The sequence below is a fragment of the Microtus oregoni genome, unplaced genomic scaffold, assembly GCF_018167655.1.
Source record: "Microtus oregoni isolate MIOR12 unplaced genomic scaffold, Mior012 000004F_ref0000308, whole genome shotgun sequence".
In the NCBI taxonomy this organism is placed as follows: domain Eukaryota; kingdom Metazoa; phylum Chordata; class Mammalia; order Rodentia; family Cricetidae; genus Microtus; species Microtus oregoni.
Genome location: NW_024543063.1, coordinates 39,950,904 through 39,976,625, shown reverse-complemented (window position 1 = coordinate 39,976,625; position 25,722 = coordinate 39,950,904). Strand labels below are relative to the sequence as shown.

Here is a 25,722-nt window from a genome sequence, read left to right as displayed (position 1 = left end):
TCCTATGAACTAGAGAAGATGTCAAAGAATCATCCCAGGAACAGCTAAAAGCTTTTCAAAATTTCTTGGAAGACGGACTCCACACAGAGATTTTCTTGGAGGGCTGTATCTCCATGTTAGTTTCTGTGGTCTTCTTTTCCATCAAAGGATGTGGCCACTAGAATTTACATAAAGGTTGGGGCATAGTCCTACTAGGGTTTAGAGGACCATGGTAACTTCTCACTCATCAGTGTCCACAGTCTTAAAGGAGATAATGTCACGAGCAGGAGCTTTTTAATATATTCAAAGTGATGAACTTTAGGTTGTAAATTGGAGTCTGCATCACACAGCTGCCCATCAACCTTCTGAGTTCATTGCTATCACCCTATTCAAAAGAAATATCTTAGAACTAAGGTCAAGGTAGTTTGCTGCTAAGAAACAAACACAAGCTTTTAAGTTGATTCTGACACCTAACCTTGGAAACACACCATGGAACCTTGGGAGCAAACCACGGAACCTTGGGAGCCAACCAAGGAACCTTGGGAGTGAACCATGGAACCTTGGGAACCAACCAAGGAACCTTGGGAGAGAACCACGGAACCTTGGGAATGAACCATGGAACCTGGGGAATGAACCATGGAACAGATCACCACTCCATCACATATAATTCCTGAACAGTTAATAAAAATCTTAATTTTATTTGTAGTTATTTTTCACAAGAATGCACTGTGTGCATTGATTGCAGAATGAATTGATTTGTTGCTGTGACCTATGACCCATATCTAAGAGTTGAGTAGTTTGTGGGAACAAATTTTTCTTCCATGTTCATCACGAAAACTACTCAAGACAGATCTGGTCTCTACAATTAAGCCATTTAAAAGGAGAAAAATATTCAGAATATTTTTATGTGGAAGTTGGAGTATTTTAAGATGTCTGGACAATCTGTATTACCCACTTCCTTTGCTCCATGCCCATCATATACATGTGGCTCCATCCAGCCTTTGAATTCTCCATTTGCAATGCTCAATTGCAAAGAAAGATTGACTCAACATCATATCCTACTTAGACTAACCCCTGCTAACATATATAATATATATACTTGTATATATTATATATAAATACTTGAATATTTATATACTTGTATAAATACTCATGTGTATATATATATTATAAATACAAGTATTTATTACCATGTTCAATGTATTTCTACCTACTCCTGGACCCTTATTTCCTAACAAATATAGTCCCAATTTTAGTAAAAACCATCCCCTCATTTCTTCTGGAAATTTGGTAGTGTGTTGTTAAACTTGGAGTCTAAAGGAAAGAATGACAGACATGAGGGCATTGGCCACTAGCTACCATCATGGTACAAATGATATACTTTATATTATCCACCCACACAGGCTAGGATAAGGCTCAGAAGGCAGGAAAACTCTGGTGTTTATCCTGTGTTTTGGGGAGCTGATGTGCCCTTGGAGGACATTAGCTTCTGTGCTCTAGATGCCAATAGGGCTCATTCACTTCCAAGATGTCTTTGAGATGAACATACTCCCATAAGGGAGCATCTGATTTACAGGACATTTACGAGTTGTGCACAACAGAGAGTTCCTATTCTATGCCTCTTCTGACCCCATGATGCTATGCCTTGGGACAATTGCAAACTCGGTGCCTGGTTCTTTTGTATTCTTTCAACTCTACAGCTTTGCCACTGAAGAAAAAGTTAAAGCTGCTTCCTTTATCTTTTTCATTTTATCCCATTTATTTCTTTATACTCTGTGTGTAGAGATTAGCAGATAACTTGCTATGGTGGGTCCTGGGGTTTGCTCTCAGGTGGTTGGGTCTGGTAGCAAGTGCCTTTCTTTACCCATGGATCAATCTCTTAGTAGCCAGCACTACATCCCAATCCCTTTCTAGCTGCATTCATAGACTCCCCTAAATGGTCTCCATGCTAATTTCTGGGCCACTAAGGGAATAGTCCAAGCTCTGATACAAGAGGTCCAAAACTTCAGGTCACATAAGAACCATTACAAAGGTACTACTGAAATGACAACTCCCAGGCACCGACTCATTAATTCACTCTGAAGGTGCCCAGAGCTGAGCAGTTCTCAGGTGGCAAAGTCACTGATATTCCCACCACCTTGGTTTTTCATGCAGACCATGCTTTTAAGGTGGTGCTTTGGTACCTGAGACCAGGGCCCCGGACTCCACTCTGGAGGGCAGGCGTGGCTGTTGCACACTTGAACCTGAGTGGGCGTGCTCACTGGGCAGAGAGAATGCAGCACGGCTTCCTCCTTCTGGAAGGGCTTCTTCTGCACGCACTGTATCTTCCGGCTCTGCTGGCCCCCAGCACAGGACTTGCTGCATACACTCCATTCACCTGGCAACCAACTGTCAGGGAGACCCAAAATTACTTCCTGTGAAGTCAAAGCTCTGTAGTACCACTTCTCAAGACAAACTGCCCAGGAAAAGCCCCTGGTTTGTTTAATAACCCATCAGGGCAAGCTCCACTAGCTGTTCTTTTATGGAGGTTGAGTTACACATCGACTGGTGGGGGCAGCTGGAAGGAGACATATTTCATCTCCACAAGGTTCTGGCAAAAACACATTCTAGTCTCCTACATGGAAAGAAACATGCTTTTCTTCCTGAGTAATCTAGCCGAGCAAATTTACTGAGCTTTTAACTATGTGTCAGGGACCCAGGTACTGGGGTTGTGAAGATGAATGAAACCACATTCGTCCATAAGGCAGCCTATGACACAGTGAAGCCATGGATATGTGCATTCCCTAGTAAGTACTGTGACGTACGCACAGGCTAGGGGAAGAGGGAGCAGCACCGGAGGGCAGGTGTCTATGTAGGAGAAGGACAAAGCTCAGAGGAGACCTGCAGAAGCTTCTGAGTGGCAGCTCCCCACGCCCCTACTCTAGTTGGTCTTACCATTTACTGATGGGTGAGAGATCTAACCTCATGCTGTCTACTTAAAGATTACCAGACACGGTTTTCCAGAACTATCTAAGTCACGATGCAGGAATGCCTATCCATGGAAACTCTGAGACCCTTTCAAGAATTACTTCTGACTGACTAAAACTGTATGATGTAGAGATATAACATTAAAATAAAGAACCAGAAGATACAGCTGCTGGGCATTTGACTCACAGCAGTGATGGCTACAACCAACCTTGGATACAAATATGCTAAGCACTAATTATTTTAGAAAATAAGACCAAATCAGTAGTTAACTGTGCTTCGGTTAAACATCAAGAATTTCATTGCCCTCCTTAATCTTACCCTCCCCCCCTTCTCTGGCTTCTGCCATAAACTCTGAGTGCAAAATTAAAGCCCTTTGGTCTAGAGAATTAACACGAGAGTGCTATAACTATATGTGCACTTAAAAATATCATAAAATCCAGAGCATCCTATTTTTTTCAGTCAGAGACAATGTATCAAATAATTCCTCAGATTTATATAACTTTTGTACTTTACAAGATCTTAGGAAACATACTTTGAAATTACTAGTCTTACCATTTACCTCCTCCTACCCCCTTAAATTGTGTTTTCCTATCAAATTCAAGTTTCTTTCCTTATGTGATAAAGGTGATGAGCTTGTATGTCTAGTAGAGAGAGCATCTCATGGGCATTTGGGGTGGCACTCTGGCCGTCCACGTCTGATTCCCAGGCTGCCTTTCCCCCTGGCATTACTCTCATCTGCTTCTCTTCCAGGTTTTCCATCTTGTCCTTTATTGATACTTAACATTTTATAGTGCACAGCTTTGCATCCCAGTCCTCTTGTGCGTACCCGTCATCTCCATTCCCCCTGAAGGGAATGACAGGACCAGGCGAGGCCACCTCCACATTACAAGTCTCTGCTCAGAGCCTGACACCCAGTGAGTCCTCCTGACGAGGCTGCTGCGTATGGAAGTAGCAGAGTTACATCTGGTAATCCCTTTGTCCTTAGGGTTCTCAGAGTCGAGATCCTGCTTTCTAGTCTGTCCTGGTGGAAGAGCTGTCCTTGAGAGTATCCATTCTCTGAACTGAATTCCCAGACACTGAGGAAGGGTCGAGAGCAAAGGGGGAAAGCAGAAGAGCCCGCCCAGGACACCAGCTCCACTCTGCAGCCCCTGCAAGGGGCTGTTCCTAACAGAACATCAATCAGTCCTGCCCACGGTCTTCAGGGGAGTCTAGATGTTGTGGGTGACCTCAGCATGCTGAATGGTCTAACCAGGGATAGGAGGAAGTCCTGGGATCAGAAACTGTCACCTTGCCCATCAAGTGTGATTCTCTGTGTACACATTAGTAAACATTATGCCTACTACCTAAAGAACAGATGAGCCCACGAGATTCAAGAACTCTTTCTGTTAATTGCATCCTAGGGCCACTGAAGTAATTCTTATAACTGTTTATTTTTTGGAAAAAAATAGGAAAATCCACAGAAGTTCCCCCCCCCCATGTTCTATTTCTTTCTTTCTTATTGTAGTCATGATTCAGTTAGCTTCATAATCTCAGAGGGAAACTAGACATACAGAATTGGTGGGTATCTAAAACCCCAGACAATTATGAGAAAATAAAAATTAGTTTATGCACATAAATATTTTTAGTTCATTTATCCACACACATGCACACATATACACATCCTTGACTGTGTTACCACAAAGTCAGTACCACTTATTAAAATGATCTGACCATCACCACTGCTTTATATAAATACATCTGGCTTAAGATAAGTCACCTAAGGGAAGACTCCAGTTGGCCAGGGAGCTGGCTCCGACTCATCTTCCAACAGTGGCGTGGCTAAGATGAGTCTGAGAACAAACCCACTGAGTGCCCCGGAGGGACAGTCACCAGTGGGAGTGTCACCGCTTGGCTTTCGCTTCTCTGGTTTCTGTCTTACTACTGTGCAATTTGCATTTGAGGTTTCACGGTCCGCATTAGTATCATCCTACATTCCCGGATGACCTATGTACAAGTTAAGCATGCAGCCACATTGAAATTGAACTAATATAGGACTGTGTATCATTTAAATATCTGCTTGATTCCATTCTGGAAAGAGGGTGGATTTTTCCAAAAGTTAAATGGGGGTGGGGTGGGGTGGGATGGGGTTGTGGCTCTTGCTCAGTGACAGAGCACTTGCTTGGCAAACATGGGGCGTTAGATTCAAGTCTTACAACTGTTAGGGATGAAAAAGGCACTGCTATATCTCAGGCTTGCACAGCAAGATGTGAGTGTCTAAGGCAAACTCATATTTTTAGGTCCTATGATTCAATTTCAACTGTTTTTTCCTCTAGTTTTATAGTAAACATTGTATTTGTTTTTCAACCCTTCCCATTAGAAGTATGAATGGGGCCTTTTCATTGTTGCCTAACTGTGACAAAGATGTAGAAAACACATACAAACAAGGAGACATTTGTGGACTTACTAGGCTGGGCAGGAGAAAGCATTGCATATCTTGGGTTCCGTTGCCGGCTTGGTTCTGACACTGCAGAATGAGGAATTGACTTGAGTGTTTTGATCTCGTAAGCAAATGGCCTTGATGCTTATGTAACCTAGTAAGATGCCAGAGGTTGCACAGTGAGAAACACAGATAACCCATTTGATTTGGTTTCCAAAACTTACTTTGGGATCGATCAGTGTTCTAGTATCCTATTTAAGACACCAAATCCAAATATTTTTGTGAAAATGATTCTTTTGGACACAGTTTCAACCCACTTGAATTCAAATCATTTATCTAGAAGATAATAGACTTTATACTTTAGTAATTTTAATATGTTTTTCATTTTCAAGTGGATTCTAGAACCATCAAGTGATAAATACTATTTGAAACAGAGTCGCTATAAAATGAAACATTCCAGGAAGCGTTATCATGAATTGCACAGGTCTAATGGAAAGCACTTGTATCTGTAAGTCACTAGTGAGGGGCTGCAGAGATGCCACAGCAGTCAAGAGCACTTGTTGCTCTTGCCTCTAGTCTAGAGGGTCAGGGTTGGATTTCAGCATCCAGACAGCAGCTCCTAGACATCTGCAATGCCAGCTCCAGGGAGTTCTTACACCCTTTTCTGCCTTCTGTAGGAACTGCACACATGAGGCACACAGGCAAATACATAGGCAAATATTTACGTAAACAAGGGTCCTAGCCAATGGGTGTGAGTGAATATTCAGAGTTGAACTTTTCTCTGTGAATGCATCACACGGTTATAGAAACATAAGATGTTTGCTGTGAAGTAGAACTTGTGGGTTTTCACAAAGAATCTATTTGTTTCAGCAGAGCTGTATGCTTGATTCCCAGTGTCCAACATTTCCCATCAAAGGCACAAAATGTTTTCTAAATTCTCATGTTTAGGTCCTCAGACAGGGAATGCCACCTTGTTTTTCAGTTGTTCTTTGCTCTCCATTTATGTGGTTTTCCTTGAAATAGCATCTGAGACATGATTCAAATGTCCCTCTCACTTTAATGATTGAGAGTCAGCCACACTCCTCGGCTCACAGAAGTTTGTTTTCTGGAGACACAGATCTAAACTGCATTGGGGTTCCCCGAAGTTCACAGTGTCCTTCTATAGACTGGATAAAACCTGTAAGCAGAGATGAGCTGGGAAGCAGAGTTAGGAACCCACTTACCTCCCCCACAGGAGACTGAGCAGTCGGACTGCTCTGTTTGCCAGGTATGGTGGAATCTCTTGGTGGGTGGCTGAGTTACATTCATGACCTTGGGAAGTGTGTACTTCCACGTGATTCCCGGATTCTTGCCTTGTGTCAGAATCTGGATAAGGTAGGATAAAATCGGAGAGATGAGTAAACCAACCCCAGGGACTGCAGAGATCTTGTTGAACATTTTAGAGATATTTGCAAATCATTTTGGTCTTAAAGTCATGTCATTTCTTGTTCCCAAGCGTGTCAAATGTTGACATAAAAAGGCTTCCTATGACACTTTAAAGAATTCACCATGCTAGGATCAAATGTAGACAGATGCTGGAAAACCCAATTTGATGTTTTCTGTAATCATGTAAAACTCAAGATATCACCATCAATAAAGCAAATGAGCCATTAAAATGAATACAAGTGGGCCAGCAAGGTGACTCAATGGGTACAGGCACTTGCTGTGCAAGTCTAATGAATGACCTAAATGCAATCCCCAGCAGACGCATGCTGGTAGAAGGAGAGAACAGAATCCACAGTTATTCTGGGACCTCTACCACCTATGCCCACATGAGAGCACACACACACACACACACACATACACACGAAAGATCATATCATTGGGTCTCAACCTTAAACAAGACACAGGATGAGCCACACACAGTAGTGCTACATAGATAATACATTCAATGTTATGTCTCTCTATGTTGATCATATGTGGACTTATAAACCTTCACCACTGAAGCTCAGCACAGAATAAGCACACCCCCCAAAAAAAAAATCACAGCAGACCCCAGTCAGCATTCCCTGTCACTTACTGCATAGTCCAAATGGGATTCCAATAGAATTCTCAAAGGTACTTTACAAATAGAAAGTTTCTACGTATTATGTCTAAGAATGAGTAGACGCGGGACTGGAGAGATGGCTCAACAGTTAAAAACAAATGCGACCTTTGACGAAGACTTTGATTCAGTCCCCAGCATCCTTGTTAGATGGCTTACAACTGCCTGTAACTACAGCTTCAGGGTAATCAACACCTTCTTCTAGCCTCTGCGGGTACCTGTACTCACACATGCGTGTGCACGTGCATGTGCACGCATGCACACACACACACTTAAAACTAAAATAAATTCTAATTGAGTCAATATATATATATAGTATAAGGGATTCAGCCTAAAAAAGGCTAGGACTCAGGACAAATCTGACCCCATGGAGTGTGATTCCTGATGAGCGATGGGGCTATGAGCCTCCTTTAGTTCTCATGTGCTCTGTCAACCTTTGCCTATACATTACTCAGAACATTCCTTCAGTTCACTCTACAAGGCTCTTATTTGTTCATGAGAAAGGGTGTGTACAAGATCACTTAGAATGAGTAGGTAGCGAATTTAAATAAGTCTGCAAAACAGTGTCCTTTTCTAATGCCAGCCATAGCCTTCTTTTTGATGTGGGCAAACACTCTGGGTGTCCTCTCTTTCAAACCATCCCCCCCTTTTTCTCTCTCAAGCTCAATTCATGAATATAAATAACTGGTTTTCTCCTACCCCATGAGTCTTGTGGAAAATTCTTCGCCACCAGAACTGGGCATGCATGCTCCAGAGGCAAAGCCTACAGCCAGTTAAAAATAGGAACCCCTCCTCTCTGTCTGTGGGCATCCGACCCCAATTAAAGCTGGCTGGGTGGCACTGTACCACACGGCTCTTTCGGATGCTACCACATGGGTTTCGTGTTCTATTAACTTAAATGCCTCCAGAAGTATTGTGTCTGTTGCCGAAGGGATCATGTCCTGAACATCACTTAATGGTATAACCAAGCAAATCCCAAGTCTTTGAGACAGTCATGTTAACAGATGGGTCTATGTGACCTCCACCTTTGCTGGGAATGAAACTAACACACAACACAATAGGGAGAAGCCTTAGCATGAGCAAACACTGGATTCTCACCAGTTGCCAATAAAAATGTTTTGCTCTCTTTGCTTAGCCTTTCTACTGCTTCTGCTAATTTGCTGGTGCTGATTAAATAAATACAGGCAACTCACAGTCAAACTGGAATTGGAAGAGCAGATCTATATTCAGAAACTGTGATGGTTTCATTTCGTCTGCTCGCCACAACCCAGAGTCAGCCAGGAGGAGAGTCTCAGTGAGGGACTGTCTAGAACAGGTTGGCCAGTGTGCATCTCTCTCTCTCTCTTTCTCCTCCCCCATTCTGAATATGTTTGGGAGGGTTGTCTTGAGAACCTCAATTGATATGGAAGACCCAGCTTAAAAGTGGGGAGCACCATTCCCTGACTTTGAGTCCTTGACTTTCTAGAAAGCGCTAGCTGAACACTAAGCGTGATGCATTCATTCTTGACTCTTGACTGTGCAAATCGTTACAATGTTGGTTGCCACTGTCTCTGTGTGACAAAAATGATGAAGCAGTTTTGGAGGGGCACACTCTGACCTGAGATTGTAATCCTCCTGCCTTTGCCATTTGAATGCCTGAATTCCAGATGGGTACCACTATGCCCGGACTTAATTAATGAAGCATCTTAGTAAGGACCTGAGCCATGTGTCAAAGTGAACAAAGGGGAACTGGAACTTTCTTGAGGCTTTCTAATCCTCGTGAAGAGACAAATAAGACATTCCCACCTCCCTCTCCTCAACACTGAATAGGAAATATGAAAAGATACTTAGAAAAGTCAAATATTTGAGCTAAAAGCAAGAGCACTGAATAGAATATTTAAAAAGCTATAGGAAATGAATATACCCCACACTACCCAGACAAGTGGAAAAGAAAAAAAAAGAAAGATGAAAAAGGTGTGATGTATTATAATGCATTGGAAATTTTCACAGGAAACATGCACCTCTAAATCAGCAAGTCACAGCTCCCCAGAGTGATTCTCTGTGCATGTTCTATTAGTTTTACAGACACTAACACAGAAGACACATTCTTCATACTTATTTGCAGAACATGTGAATGTGTTTTACAAGGCATTAAGTGAATTAAAAGCACCCCAACTTTAAAGACTCAAGGCTCAGCCTTGCTGTCTGCATGACTATAAATCCACATGCCGTTATATGAGCAGCCATGTATGTTAGAAGCAAACACGTAAACCAGAAGACGGCTGGCGGAAGACTTTATCATAAGCCCTTAAAAGCCTTTTGAAAGGAGGACCGACCTCTATAGGCAGCAGGGCACGGCACATAAAAGACAATCACACAGTGGCTGTAAGGTTGTGTGATTTTTGCTTCTCAACAGGAAGGCATTCTCTGCCCTGTTCTATATCCTGTGTGGAGGAGGAGAGGACTGAGGAGGAAACACGGAAGGAATGGCCTCTAAGCTTCAAACAGTCCTCTGGAGATGACTGTCCATTTTACCTAGGGTTGTCTCTGAGGGTTTTCCTAATTTCAAAAACCTGAGTTTGGGGAAGAAATCAATTCCACATTACAGAATCTGTGGTCACAGCACAAAAGGAAAATCCGAGGTCCCTCAATTTAAATGATTAAGGATTTGGCACTTCCTTGGGTCTAATATAGAGCGCTTTGGTGCACAGGCTTTTTGCTACCTTTCAGGTCCCATGGACATGAAGCCAGCTTAGCCCAAACGTAATCAACTTAAAAACTTTAAATTTCATACTGATCCTTTGACTCACCACATCTATCTTCAAGGAGGGAGACGACAGGCCCCAGTTAGGTGATCTTGTCAAGGACACCCAAGTACCTCAATGTGACCACCATAATCCTCTTAACTACAGAGAGGTACTGTGAAGTCCAGGAACCTTGAAGAGAACTACATAGGTCTACATTCTTCAGAATGCTGGGGCAGAGCCTCAGACAATAGCTTCAGACAACAGATAACCTGAAAATGATGTCTGTCATTCACAGCTATTTAAAAACCTGCTCCGTGACTCTGTGCTAGTAGTAGGCTGACTTTCTCAGCATGAGGTGGGGGTGGATGACAAGGACACCCTCCTCATCCGACAGGCACCAACCACATCCTGGGGCTGCATCACAGCGATGCCACTCCTGAACTGCCCAGCACGGCGCGGCAGGCTGAACAGCCAAGATGTTAAATGTGCAAATTTGGAAAGACCGCCAGTGATTCAGTCTACTTAACTGGACTTAGTCCAGGGAACTTTCCAGCCAAAAGGGATTGGGTCTCTAATTTACAGCTGGCAAGCGACCTCCTTAAATACTTCCAGGTCCTTAATAGAACTGTTTAATGTCTACCTTTAACACACAAACCACCTGCCTTCAGACGCAGCACTCAGCAGCTTTGACCGCAGGGTGCGCGGTTATAAAATTCACAGCTTCTTAAGCTGGAAAGCCACCGACAAGGCTGGAACCTACCAACTGCCCTCTAAAGTGGGGGGGGGGGGGGAGTAGCTCCTGCCAGGGACACCCAATGTAATCTTGGGTAGATAACTGGCTTTTTTTTTTAACTTGTGCTTTTTGACTTCTGTTAAAAATCTACAAATTTCTTCTATAAGTTTGGTTACCAGTTTTGTTATTGAATGCTCATGTTTAAAATGTATAAGTTTTCCCAACCTTCTCATGAAAATCCAAGTCGCAGAAGGATTTAAAGACAGGCTTTTGCTCTATGGAGGAAAGATGGCTCTTGTCTTCTACTGTATTTGATTGTCTGCATTCTTAAGTGTGGGTGTTTCTGAAAGTGACTGCGGAGGCCAGAGTCAAACCTTGGGTGCAGCTCCTCAGGTGCTATCCATCTCGTTCTTCTAGATAGGGGCCTATCACTGCTCTAGAGCTTATCAAGTCAATTAGGATAAATTGGCTGCCCAGTGAGCCTCGTCTCTACTTCCCTAGTGCTGTGAGTTCTGTGGGCTGAACCTGGGTCATCACACTTGTGCGGCAAGCATTGTACCGAAGGGACTCTCTCCACAACCCCATAGTGAACGTGGTTGCTTTAAACTTAGTGGGAGCAACGCCTTAATACTTCTTGCAGGCCAGGCAAAGTTGACAAAGATGTTCTTTCCTTTAAAGTTGATATTAAAAAAAAATATACAAAGATGTGTCTATCAGCCATCAGATTGCAGGTGAATATTCTAATATCAGGTACCGTAGCTGGCAAAGAATGGAATATATGGTATTGTCTAGTTGTAACATGCAACATCATCTCTCAGGATGTTCTTTCTCATGCTCTGATGAAATGTCTAGGATTCCAATAAAAAGTTTTAGCTTGAACAAGTGGCACAGACCTATAATCCCAGATATTCTGGTGACTGAGACAGACGGGCTGCAAGTTCAAGGCTCGCCAGGGCAACTTATTGAGACCCTGTCCTCAAATTTAAAAACTTATAAAACTTAAAAATGTTACAAAAAGGGATGGAGATACAGTTCAGTGGTAGAACACACTTGTCTAGCATGCATGACAGCATGGGTTTAATCCTCAGTAAAACACACACATGCACACACACACTACTAAGATTCAATAGCATGTTAAAATAGCTGTTCTCTGCACCTTATACAGTGATGGGCCTTTTGATTCTTGCACTAATGAACTCACTACAGTTGTGTTTATCTGAACAAGACCCATCAGGATCAAGCCAGTTAAAAAAAATTCCAGCATAAAGGAGCCCCCACGTAGTTAGGGAACTATTAGTAGTTGGTGACTGCTGGAGGAAGGAGTCACATTTTGTCAGGAGGTGGTCACGTGTAGGTAGGTTGCCTATAACCTTACAACCATTTGGATGTGGGTAGCACTAATTGGATTTGGTGGGTTATAAAAAAATAAGGAGACACAGGAGACTTGAGGGGAGCTAAAGGAGGGTGGGTAGAGGCTTGGAAACTACAGTACATATATGTATGAAATTTTCATAGAAAAATTCCCCCCAAAAAATCTCACAATCCACACTACTGTGCTGAGCTGAAGCTGACAGCTGTGTGTTTTGCGCTTGCTACTCAGTCTGTCTGCTTCACTTCCCTTTGTGTCTGTTTAAATGTCTCCAACACTGTCTGAGCAAGCAAAACAGCAATAGCCTTACAAATCCCTCCTTCCTTGAGAAGTCACAAACAGCATCATATGTTATAGGTCTTGGAGAAGGATAGAGCTCCATTCTGGAACCCCACAGCATGTTAAAATCCATCTAGTTTTTTTTTTCCTTCTCATGTGTGGAGAAGTGGGACAAGACAAGCCCACTTAATGCAACTGGGGTAGTCATCTGTAGAACAGCTTCAAAGGTGTGGGCTGACAGCGAATCTCTGTGAGGGCTCTGACTCTACCCATTGATATTCATCTGAGTCTAACCAAGAGAAATGGTTCTTGCTGATCCATCACAGAAACATAGGCCATGGATTATTAACCTGGGGTTCCAGCTTCAAACAGAATATGGCAGCTCAGAAAAATGACGTGTTGTATGTATGTTGGCAATCCTTGGGAATGGCTGTCGCTCAGCTGAGCTCTACATGGGCTACTCTGAATTCATTCTCCATCTCTCCCTGGTCTCTTGTGTTCTATATCGTTACTTAATGCTTGCTGTTTGGCTACTCTGCTTTCACCTATAATGACTCATTTTATGGAACACTTTTATCTGATATATTACAGCTATTTTACGTAGGAGATTTAGCCAGAATCATCCCGAAGGCAGGAGCTAGATAGAAAGGACATAGCTCATTGATGGTGCTTATCCATAGTCATCTCACTGCACACAAGGTGCCTGTCCACCTTGTCCCTTGCACTATAGCATCTCCCTTGGCCGGAGAGTGCAGGGGAAGTTATTGATTAGAGTAATTCATTCTCATTCATATTCTCTCTCGCTATACCCTTACCTGCCTGTCAGACTCTCCACTGTGTAGCACTTGCTGCCCTGAAACTCCCTAGGCAGACCAGGCTGGGCTCCAACTCACAGAGATCAGCTTTCCTTCTGCCTCCGGAACACTGTGGCTGAACTTCTGCCTTCTGAATGCTGTGACTGCAAGTGTGCACCACCACATTCAGCTCATGGTAACTTTGTATACACATCTTTCCCAGCCTTGAAACTAGCCTGAGGTCAACTTGTTTCTCCCTTGCTGTGGCTACCTCCTGAAGCTGCTTTATGTTTAGCTTCAGATTCCTTTGGCATTCTATCTGATACTAACAGGCTTGTGAAGAGTTAAAGGTGCCTTTCTGTGGTCTAACACTGCTGAGGGGAAGGGGAAACCCTTTCACCTAGCGGAAAGCCTTTTTTATTTTCAGCTTTCCTAAAGGAGGAATGCTGCAAGAATCCAAGTGATCAGGTTTCAGTTAAAGACGAGCAGCCTGACCACCATGCCATCCTGGACCACTCCATCTGGCAGACAGGGATGACATCACTCCACAAGGAAACACTCCCCAGGAATCCCCCTCCCCATGCAGGACAGCCTGCTAGAGGATGCCTCTTTCTCTGCTGTGTGCCTGGACTTGTGTGTGAGAGAGACACAGAGGTAGATAGCCTGAGGGATGAAGGAGAAAGAATGAGAGGCATGAAGCAGCAAGAACCGCATCCTCAGCCAGACACACCACAGGCTGGGGATGCAGCTCAGCAGTAGGGAGGTGGCTAAGGCACAAAGCCCTGGGCTGGATCCCCAGCACCACAAACAGTTAATCAGCAAAGGAAAGAATTTGTGTTTTAACCCTTACTGCAAAGGCTTCCAACACTGTCTATTAAGCAAGTCTTTCCCGTGGGACTTAAACAAAGACCCAAGTCATTGACCTTCAATAATCTATATCCAAATCCCCAAGTGGGGAAAAATAAGTTTGCATCCATACGCCCAAACCTCAGCAGAGGTAGTTAATGCAAAGACTAACAACTGGTCACAGGGTTGAGAGTGATGGTTGAGTGCCCAGCTCTAAATGGGGCATCTAAATGTCAACTCCTCCAAGGCTCAGGGAACTCTACAGCAAAGGGCAGGAAGGATGTCAGGGCTGGAGCATGGGGAACAGAACCGTGAAACACTCTCCTCTGGACCTGACGTGACTCCTGCTCATGACCTCACAGCAGCCATGATTACTCACAGAAGACCCGCACAAGATTGGGCCCATCAGCATTCCAGCATGGAGAAAAAAAGAGGACACCTCCCTGAGGAGTCCTGGGCTTTTGTTAGTAGCTTGAGGAGGTGATGGAAGCCATTGTTGTAGCAAATAACCCCATATCTGTGCTCATGAAAATACCTGTAATTAAACTCAGTGGGACACACACACACATGCACACACATGTGCACAGACACACACACACAGACAATAGTAGGATGAGGGGGACATATCAGGAAGTAGGGGTTCAGTGGGTGTGGGAGGGGATAAGAGAGGACAATGAGGTGGGGGATATAATCCAAAGACACCATTAACATATACACATTTCAGAGGATGAAATGCAACCAATATACATACATCTGTCTACTTCAGATAAAACCATATTTCCAAAGAAGCTATGTACAAATTTTGACCCTGATCATCAATTATTTTTTATTTCTACCTCTTTAATATACAATTCTTATATCCCCAGCCACACACACTAAAGTATTTGGGGATGCAGAATTATCACAGGCAAACCCAATCACATAACACCATCAACCACACACAATATACCCTCAACACTATTGAAACCCAAGCTCTCTTTAAGCCTTCCAGATAACCGACAAGTTCATAAGTTTAATGAGAGATTTTTCAGTCTTTCTGCCAGACTTACGCTGTAGAGAATGAGTTGAAATGGATGGAAACTGTCTGGTTTCATAAAAATGTATCTGCTGTGATCTCAGAAAGCAGACCACTGCCAAGTCTGTATCAATTTCTTTGGGGGTTAAGACACATGTGTGTGCACGCGGGACTGGCCTTTGCTCTGAGCAACGCAGAAACGTAAGTTGTTTGTATGTGTCTGAGTCTGTACATGGAAGCAGGAACGTGATGGATGGATTTAAATCATCCCTAAAATTACTGAAGGCTTGAGACAGTCCTACAGAGCTAGCATCAGCTCAGCCATGTCCCGTGGCCACTGAGGAAACTTTGAAGGAGTGGCACCCACCTGTCTTAAATGGTGAATCCAGACAGTGTCAAGGATGCGGAGAGAGGGCAAGGGTTTAACAGGCTGCATTTCAGAGCGGACTGGCTTGAGACTTTGGGATACAGTCAAAGTCTGTTTTCCATTTAGTTTAAACTCTGAGTTGCCTATGAAGACATCCTATAAAATTCTGACATATAAAAATAACCAGAAGCAGGAGGTACTTTTATTTGGTGTCAGGCCATGTGCTTAATTCTCGGGTTTAACTGACAGCAGCCAGTTATTCCCAGGACTGCATTACTCTTCGTTCTACTAGAAAACACACAGAGATAAGTGCAAAGATCTGCTGAACCCACCATGCTGGGGAAGCAAGATCACTTTCCTCCCAGCAGTGAGCCTTTTGGTACCTCACTGGTCAACAGCATCTTCTGTGTAAATCACTCAGCCTCATAGCAGATAACACAGGTGTGTGAGTCCTCAGGGGTATTACAGCTATCAAGTGTGTGACCGGGGCTGGAGCCATGGCTCAGTGTTTAGGAGTCTCTCCTGGCCATCTGGGCTCCATGATGCTTGCCTTACAATTAATATCACATAGGAATCGCTAAGCCTGATTACCAAGTACCTCCACAGCTGTTTTCTGTCTTGCCCATGGAGTTTTCCAAAGGTATGCGATCCAGTCACCAAAGATCTGATCTAATACACACACACACACACACACACACACACACACACACTTATATATTTGTATATATCTATTTGTATATATCTATGTGTGTATGCATATATGTATATAATGTTTTTTTTTGCAGCTGATGGTTACTGAGGGAGAGTCAATCACTTAGCTTAGGGTACACACCCATCGGCAGGTTGCCTGTGTCCTAGTGGATGTCCCCTCCCATCCATGTACATAGGAGCAGCACTAATTGGACTGGGAATTAACGAGAGAAAAGCAAGACATAAAGCTGCGATGAACATAGGATGGGGGCATTGGGCAAGTAGGCAGGATGTATGTAATGACAGGTAGATCCGATGAAACTGCATTATAGAAATGGATAAAATTTTCAAAAAGTAAATAAAAAGTATTATTTTTGAAAGACTTAAAATCCACAGTGGGTGATAATGATGATGATGATGATAGGACATCAAGGTGGGAGGGAAGGGGCATATATTTGCTGTGGGGTCCAGGAGGAGTGGGAGGGAACATTTGGGATGGAGGATAGGATCAAGATACAGCAGGCATATGTTAGCCACTGTCAAAGAATAAATAAAAATATTTTAGAAGACTTGAGATTATAAAGGTTGGGTAATATAATTTGCTTTTTAACCCCTGGTACATCTTAGGTGTCAACAGGTGTTTAATGTTTTTTTTTAAAATCAGATATTAAGAAACAAGTCATGATGATGATAGTCACGGGAACCAATGCATCCCGAGGTGGTTGAAGATGGGACATTGCTAGAGTCTTGGCAGGTTATAATGCGGTACACATAAGTGATAAAGCAGGAATGGCCCCATCCTCACAATGTGGTACTCGGGTGTCTGGCAAACATGGCTTTCTACTGACGCTTACGCTGTACCCAGAACTTAGAAACATGTAATGGTTTTAATCGGATAGAAGAGGAGTTTTGTTCATAGATTTCTTTCTGTGGATGGAACAGCATTTTTCTTTTTGGTATGTTCCCACATTCTGATTTCAGCATCCCACAGGATTGTAAAACATATTCAACATTTTTATATTGGAGTGAACATATTTTTGGCTCCCAGAGTATTCATTTTGGTTCAACTCATCATTACTGTATAGAAAGGAGAGTGAACTTTATTTAACTTTCTTTAAAGAATACGGCCGTGGATCACTTGGACATTAAGATAAAGTCTAGTTTAGGGAAAATATAATTTGTTACTTATTATAATCTCTCTATATATGTTTGTGTGTGATGTGTGTGTGTGTGTGTGTGTGTGTGTGTGTGTGTGATGTATGTTTGTGCCGGTACACTTATGCTGGAGCCATGACACACACACGGAGGTCAGAGGACAACCACGGGTGTTGTTCCATGCCTTCCACCTCGCTGAGCCAGTCTCATTTGCCCCTGTGCACACCAAGGTGGCTGATGGCTGAGCTTCCAGGAATTCTCCTGCCTCTGCCTCCCAGCTAGCTGCAGGAACCCCAGAGTTAGGTGCTCATTATCCCAGTCAGTTGGACAGTACAGGCAAACTGAAATGAGTTCCTTATAACAAACACTCGATAAGCCATCTATTTCCTCAGCCTGATTTATTATAATTTTAAGATAAAAAGAAATCACCGTGAGCCATCAATTTTGGAAATAATTTAATGTCATTAAAACTAACCAGAAATTTGGAGCTGGTGAGATGGCTCAAGGGTTAAGAGCACTGGTTCAGAGCACTTGTAGAGGACCTGAGTTCAATTCCCAGGACCCACGTAGTGACTTATAATCATTTCTAATGGGATCTGATGCCCTCTACTGGCAAGAAGGCATACATGCAGTCAAAGCATTCAGATACAGAAAATACAACATAACTAAGTCCTTAAAAAACAGAACAAAATCTGATGATGCTCTCTGAGAACAATAAAACTCAGGTAAACATTATCTATTTAAAAAGATAATCCAAACAATGTATTAGGTTATCAGGTTTATTTTTCAGCTTCATATATATTCCTAAATTAAAACAAATCCATAGCTGTTTTAAAAATTAAGGTATGTATGTCTACTTGCTCTTTGAAGTTTCTGTGGAAGTAGTTTGTCAGATTATGTTTTTAGCCTATTAATTTAAGCTTCATCGAATCTAACAGTAGAATAGGACCATAAGGTAAAACTGACGTGGTGGCTCTATGACATTGGATGACTACAAATTATTACTATTGTTTTAGTTCTCTTTGTGTGTAGTAAAAATTATTTTTAAGGGGCAGTGAGATGGCTCAGTGGGTAAAGGCACTTGCCACTAAGAATAATGACCTGAGGTCAAGCCCCAGAATTTACACAGTAAAAGGAGACAACTGACTCTTCAAATTTGTCCTCTGTACACACACACACACACACACACACACAAAGTTACTTTTAAGAGCATGGCACACAGGTAACTAAACATATAGCATATACTAATCTGACTACTTGGATTTACTCAGCATTCTCTTGATAGGATGGCCTCTACTGTTTAAGGAGCCATCTGTGTTAGGGACATGCAGCTGGATGGACCTCAGAAGTTTTAGAGAATTCAATATTTACTTCTTGACAATTACTTTTAAAGGACTGGAGAGATGGCTCAGCCATTAAGAGCACTCTCTGCTCTTGCAGAGGGCCTGGGTTTGATTCTCAGCAACAAATGGTAGTTCACAACCATTTGTATCTCCAGTTTCAGGGGGTCTAGTGCCCTCTTCTGGCCTCTTCAGGCACCAGGCATGTGCACGGTGCATGCAGATAAAACATTCACATTCATAAGAATAAATTTTTAAAATCCTTTTTAGACACCGGATAAAATCTTGTACCCAGGGAAGAAGCCAAATGGTGAGTAGTTCTTGTCAGGGTTAAATGAATGAGCTGAATGAGCCGTGGAGCTGTGGTGAGATCAGACAAGGCACAGCAAAGAGGCGAGGCTCGGGCTGGTGTGATGCTCTGCTGAATTTGATTAGTGCACACAATGGGACATTTGGGCTTTCCAGACGACAGGAAGGCTCGATGCAGTCTCTCCACCTCTCACTACCTGCCATCTTGTCTTATTTCTCTGGTGTAGCTTTACTGCAAAGCAGATCTAAGAGCAGAGCTTCAATTACAAAGAAAACTGTGGAAAACTGGGATGGTTTTGTATTCATGAAATAAACTGCAGAAGGAAACAAAATTCAAACTATGGTTTGTGTGTCTTAAAGTAGTAACAAGACCATATTCTCATCAGGAATGACTTGTTCTTGCTTCTGGCTCCCCATAGAAGAAACCCTGAGAGCCATTTTGCTTGGTTTCCTTTTTGTTTGTGTTGTTTTTGTTTTTATTTTGATTCAACACAGTTTGGTCTGTGAAAATTTTCTTAGTGATAAATTTTCTTAGGAATAGCCTTCTCTAGTTGCTCCAGAGAAGGATAGTTCAAGGTACTATGCCTTATATTAATTTTAGCTTGTGATTTGGCAAGTTCCCAATAGTTTCTAAACTCTGCTTCTGAAATTTTGTACCAAATATTTATGTAAAGCAGTGTTTTCAGGCTTGATGATTACATAATTAAAATATCGATCAACTCTCTGGACAATGTTGAAGACTTTCTAGATATTGCACTACCAAATATTCCACCAAAATACAGGGTTTTTTTTTTTATATGAAATCATGGCTACTGGCGATAATCTACAGCCTGTAATTTACTAAACCAGCAGAATCTGTAATGACAATCTATAAACACTTGTCCTTATACCCACAGATAAATGTAGTCTTCACCTCTCATCAAGTACACTTCTCTTTGAAAGAGACAGAGGGCAGTACAGAAAACCACAGCCAACCAAAATGAAAGATTGTGAAGCCCAAACCCAACGGATGCATCTATAAAACACTACTAGACCAAAGGCTCTGGAAACATTGTGGAAGACGGTGTGGAGATATTGTAAGAGCCAGGGGGTCAGGGAGTTTGCTGTGAGATTGTGTCTTCTAGGAATGTCAGAAGCTACACCCACACATTTTCACCAACATGACTTCTCAAATGTGAACTGATCAAGGATGCCATCAACGGACACACCAAGGCCAATGGGAAGAAGGCCATGAGGCCTCTGGTCTACACAAAGGACTACTCAGGCAACTGAGAGGCGGGGATGGGGCAGGTGGTCTTTCCCAGGGAAGAACATACCAACTGGTTATCACGTGCCAAACAGTTATCCTTGAAAACATATATACAGGTTTCATTGTACAGACCAAACAGACGATATTTAGGAATAAAAATGCATGCAATACCAATTAGTGAAAAAAAAAGAGGCCATGAATTTGAAGGAGAGCAAGGGGGTATATAGGAACTTTTAGGGGAAGGGAAAGGAGAATTGTTGAAATTAAATTATAATCTCAAAACATAAAAAATGAAAATAAATGAAATTATGATATATGTGCAGCAAAAATCCAACTCACTGGATTATTTTTAAAAAGAGAACCATAAATTTGGGGGAAGTAGGGTTGATCTAGAAGCAGCTAAGGGAGGAGTAGAAGTCAGTGTGATCAAAGGTATTGTATGAAATTTTCAAAGAATTAATAAATTTTTTAAAAGAATGAAAAGAAACAAGGATATCCATTTCACAAGTTCATGTCTTAGTTTGCTTCCTGTAGCTGTGGCCAACACCATGATCAAAACAACTTGGATGAATAAAGGGATTATTTTCATCTTTGCAGGTTATAATCTGTCATCAAGGGAAGCCAAGACAGGGACCTGGAGACAAGAACTGAAGCAGAAATCATGGAGGCACATTGGCTATTGGCTTCTTCCCTCTGGCTTGCTCGGCTCGCTTTATTATACAATCCAGGACAGGACCACTTCCCTAGGAATGGTACTAACCACAGCAGCTGTGCCCTCCCATATCCATCCTTCATGAAGAAAATGTCCCACAGGTACGCCCACAGGATGATCTGATCGAGGCAATTTCTCAGCAGAGGTATCCAAGTCAAGTGGATAAAACCTACCTATGACAGCAAGCAAATTTATTTTCACCTCTAATAAATGGTAAAATGGCCAGGCGGTGGTAGAGCACACCTTTAATCCCAGCACTTGAGAGGCAGAGGTAGGCAGATCACAGTGAATTCAAGGCCAGCCTGGTCTACAGAGCAAATTTCAGGACAGCCAGGACTGTTACACAAACCCTATCTCAAAAAGATCAAAACAAAGAAACAACAACAAAAAAAAAACCCAAAAATAAAAACAAAACCAAAAAAATGGTAAAATTATTTATAAAACAAAGAGTTATTTAAAAAATAAAGGTATGATTCATCATTTGTAAATGTGTGTGACTGGTAACCTACTTTATATACCTATACACCAAGGGTTACTTAAAAATTTCTGAGATGAAATGGGATCAAATGTGCAAAAAGTTTAAGAAACCCTGCTGTAGGAGATGTCAGGAGGCCAACTCATGACCAAGTTCTATGGCCAGTCTTGTAAACTTAAGTATCCATCAGTGCCAGAGATTCATAAAACTGATTTTTTAAAATCCACATTTTTACAAGAAGTTACATGATATTAAGACATTGCTCCATTATGGTTTATTGCTATGTGATCTGGGAGATGAATTTGATGTGTGAGTACAACACTACTCTGTACTTTCCAGTATGATAAGTTTTATAATACCAGAGAGGGTTGCTGGTTCTTTTCTTTTTTCTTTTCTGTTTCTTTCCTTTTCTTTTCTTTCTTTCCTCTCTCTCTCCCTCCCTCCTTCCCTTCATTCCTTTCTCTTCATCTTTTTTAAAAAATTATTTTATCCCCAGCTATATACCTGCATCTAGTCTACAGTCAAGTGAGGAGTCAAGCAGATGCTCAGAGTGTGGAAAACAGCAGAACTTAGCAGCTGCTTTGTACAGTGGGTATTTTCACTGTTCAGCCCTCTACAGTTCTGCTGAGTCTAAGAGTCCATTAGGGAAACATCAAGATGTCATGTAAATTCACTCTGAACAACTCATCACACATGGCATGCAAACTCCCACACAGGGCAACAGGAATCCATTCTCACTGCTTTCTTTCACCACGGGGCCATCAGAAGCTGCACACGGTCACCACCCACATTACAGCAGAATGATCTAGTCCAGCTGAGCCAGGAATGAGGAAAATGAACGGGCAGCTTCAGTTTATACAGAGGAGGAATCTGCCTGTGGAAATAACTTTGTCAGTCATAAATTTGGCCAAAGTACCCCCAAGAGGATGGGGGAACGCGGTATTCTGAAGCCTGTAGGAGCAAGGGTAGATAGAGATGCTTCCTAAGCATGCAAGGATATAGGGAATGTGGATAGCTTAAATACTCATCAGGCAGAGAGAATGAAATAAGGAGTCTCAGGCAAAAATCATCAGTCAAGCTCCTGGTACAAGCCTTAATATTCAGCTTTCATAGTGATATACTAATTGCCACCGGTTTATGCCTGCTGGGTGTATTCCAGTGATCGTGTGGATTCAAGTGTGGATAGCGGGCTGCGGCTGTGGCTCAGAGGTAAAGTGTACCCCTGGCATACATATGCAAGACCCTGAGTTTGATTCTCAGAACAAAAATGTTTTACAAATAACCTGGGTAGCAACTGTGTCTAAGCAGCTCAGCTACCTGCTCGCATAGCTTCCCACCTCTCCAGAGCTTCCAAACCTTCTAGATCAACTGGTGCAGTTTTGCCTTGAGAAGACTTTACTGTGCAAGAGCCTGGGCCTTTCAAGCATCTTTGGTGTGGGGTAGCGTCGTGTGCGGCAGACTTAGAAAGACCCAAGTTTCGTTCTCAGTCCTGCCACGTCAGACACACATGTTCTGGGAGGCTCAGGGTTTTCATATGTAAAGGGGGTTCAAAACCCTTCCTACTTCATGGGGTGTTGTGGACACTCAAGAAACCAGAGCACGAAGAACTATGGAGGTAGCTCAGTCAGTAAAGTGTTTTCCAGGCAAGCATGGAGACATGAGTTCAATCCCCAGAGCCTACATAAACAAAACTGGGCATGCTGTCCAGACTTGTGATGCTGAGTTGGGGTGGCAGACAAATGGATCCTTGGAGCCTTCTGGTTATCCAGCCTAAAATAGTTCACAAATTGCAGGCCAGTAAGAGACCCTGTCTCAAAAACAAGATGGCGACACTCGAGGAACAACACTTGAGGTTGACCCATGGTCGCTTTATGCATGCTCTCACAAGTGTTGTGTGCAGACACCTACATTAACCTACATTAACAAGCATTACCCCCCACACATACATCTTCTCCCCCAGAAGTCAAAAGAGAAACTAAAGCACAGAGAAGATGAGCACAGTGCCTAACCACAGGAGGACCAAGTCCACAGCAGACTTAACAACAGTGCTCGAGGCAGCTCCATCAGATAGATAATCGGCCTCTTTTGTTTGAGCAGAGATGAGCAGCATAGCTGAGCTGCAGCAAAGAGTTCATGCTCCTGGATGGAGAAGATGTGAATTTCAGGTTGTTTGCTTCTGCCCTCCTCTGGCTTTGTGGGTTGTGGAAGCTATTAATTGTTGTTCATGCTCAAGCCCCTATCTTTATGTCGAGTCAAAGAGGGAGAGTGCCATGTATTAGAGACTTGGTCCCTAGCCTGTGACACTGCTAGGTGGTGGTGATGATGATGGAGGAGGTGGTGATGGTGATGGTGGTGGTGGTGATGGTGATGGTGGTAGTGGAGGTGGTGATGGTGATGGTGGTGATGATGGTGGAGGTGGTGATGGTGGTGGTTGAGGTGGTAATGGTGGTGATGATGATGGTGGTAGTGTATGTAAAACCTCTAAATGGTGGACCATAGCCAAAAAACATTAAGTCACTAGGGGTGAAGAATTTATTGGTAGGATTTTCTGACCCCACCCTTCTTCTTTCTCTTTCACTCCTGGCTGCCATCTTTATCCACTAAATACTCCTGATGCTACCTTGGATACAGCAATAGCAACAGGGCCAACAGAGCACAGCCTGGAACTTTTCAAATCTCCAAATCAAAACACAGTTCTTTTGTGTGTGTGTGTGTGTGTGCTTCAGCTGATTACTTCAGGTATTCTGTGACAGTAACAGAAATCTGAGTGACAGCAAACTTTCTGCTCTAATTGCGTAGGTTAAAAAAAAAAAACTAAATGCAAAACGACCAACAAGAACACGTGGTTATGTGGATGTTTGTTAAATGGCGAGCGTCGTCACTTATACACATTGTGGAATAAATCACAGTCCTTCGAGAGCAAATGATCACAGGAAGAGAGCAGACCCAGAGGACTCGGGAAACATGCACATGGTAACAGGCTTGCACACGTGTTTAGAGAGATGCTGGCTGTGCTTATTGCTTCTATTGCCCATTCATGTGTTTTTCTTTCTTTCTTTTTAATCTCTGGGGAAGCTACAACCTACAAAGTTATGACTAAACTCCTGCTGATACTCAGCCAGCATTTTCTCGACTGAAAAGCCTCCTCCTGGGCCAGCGGATGGAGACTGGGAATAGCTACAACGGACTCACTGAATGGCAGACACAGCATAGAGTGTCATAGTGAGGATGACCTTTGTCTTCCTGGGCTCTCCCAAGCTAGTGCAGCAGTAGAAAACTGCTATTTAAATATAGAAATTTCTTGTAGGCACATCAGATTCCTGCCTCCAGCTCCTCTAAAGAGAGTTGCTAACTGCCCTTCCCCCACTGCACTCAGAGCGGTCTGTTAGGAAGGGAGCTGAAAGGGAGTCCTCTGAGTTTGCTCAAGTTGTAGCCACTGCCACAAGAGGCACCAGCCTCAGAATCAAGCTTACTTCAATGACCAGCGTCTCATTGGTGGGTCCTGGTGCAAACAGGCGTTCGGGGCGGTTATAAGAACGCTGGTATTCAAACGTGGTTCCTGCGAAGGTGAAGTCGCCAGGCCAGTCGATGTTCCAGCCCCCTGTGAGGTAATATTTTTGACTGAGGCTTCGAACAGCAAGATAGCTGGAAGAAAGCTGCAGCTCCTGGACCTCGATGCTTCGGGCCCCGGCTGGGATGGTGACCACAGGATAATATTCTGAATGGAAAGGGAAGAATATTTCTGAGTTTAACACTGAAGATTGGAGAATGAATGATGGCTAGAAATACCCAGAGGCATGCAGTGCCCAGTAATGGGCCTTGAGACTATTCACCCCAATTTGATGAAGTAAGGAGATAAATAATTTAATTTTCTTGTTTTGAGAATTTAGTGTGTGTGTGTGTGTGTGTGTACGCACGTGTTTGTATGTGCCCATGTGCCACAGCATGCATGAGGAAGTGAGGGCAACTTTTGAAAATCAGATCTCCCTTTCCTCCTTGTGTTCTGGGGATGGAACTCAGGTCATCAGGCTGGGTGACAGGTGCCTTTCTCTACTGAGCCATTCTGTGGTGCATGCAACATGCTTTTGAGGTGCAATGCATAGACGAAACCACTCACCCTAAGAACCTTGCCATGTGAGAAAAGCTATCCATGGTGCCAGGTGAGCTAGGATTACCTTAGCACAATCCCCTCCCCATTCAGAGGCAGGAGGGGCCACT

The 25,722-nt window shown here is 43.0% G+C and overlaps 1 protein-coding gene across 1 annotated transcript in view; it reads right to left on the bottom strand.

Moving 5' to 3' along the window:
• The window catches only part of Adamts18 (ADAM metallopeptidase with thrombospondin type 1 motif 18), a 132,408-nt gene that overhangs the window by 8,739 nt on the left and 97,947 nt on the right, over positions 1–25,722 (bottom strand). The window contains exons 16-19 of the mRNA XM_041650470.1: positions 24,978–25,222; positions 6,586–6,727; positions 5,390–5,516; positions 2,163–2,367 (exon numbers count right to left, since the gene is read on the bottom strand). Coding sequence (XP_041506404.1) covers positions 2,163–2,367; positions 5,390–5,516; positions 6,586–6,727; positions 24,978–25,222 — 719 coding nt within the window. The remainder of the gene's footprint in view (positions 1–2,162; positions 2,368–5,389; positions 5,517–6,585; positions 6,728–24,977; positions 25,223–25,722) is intronic.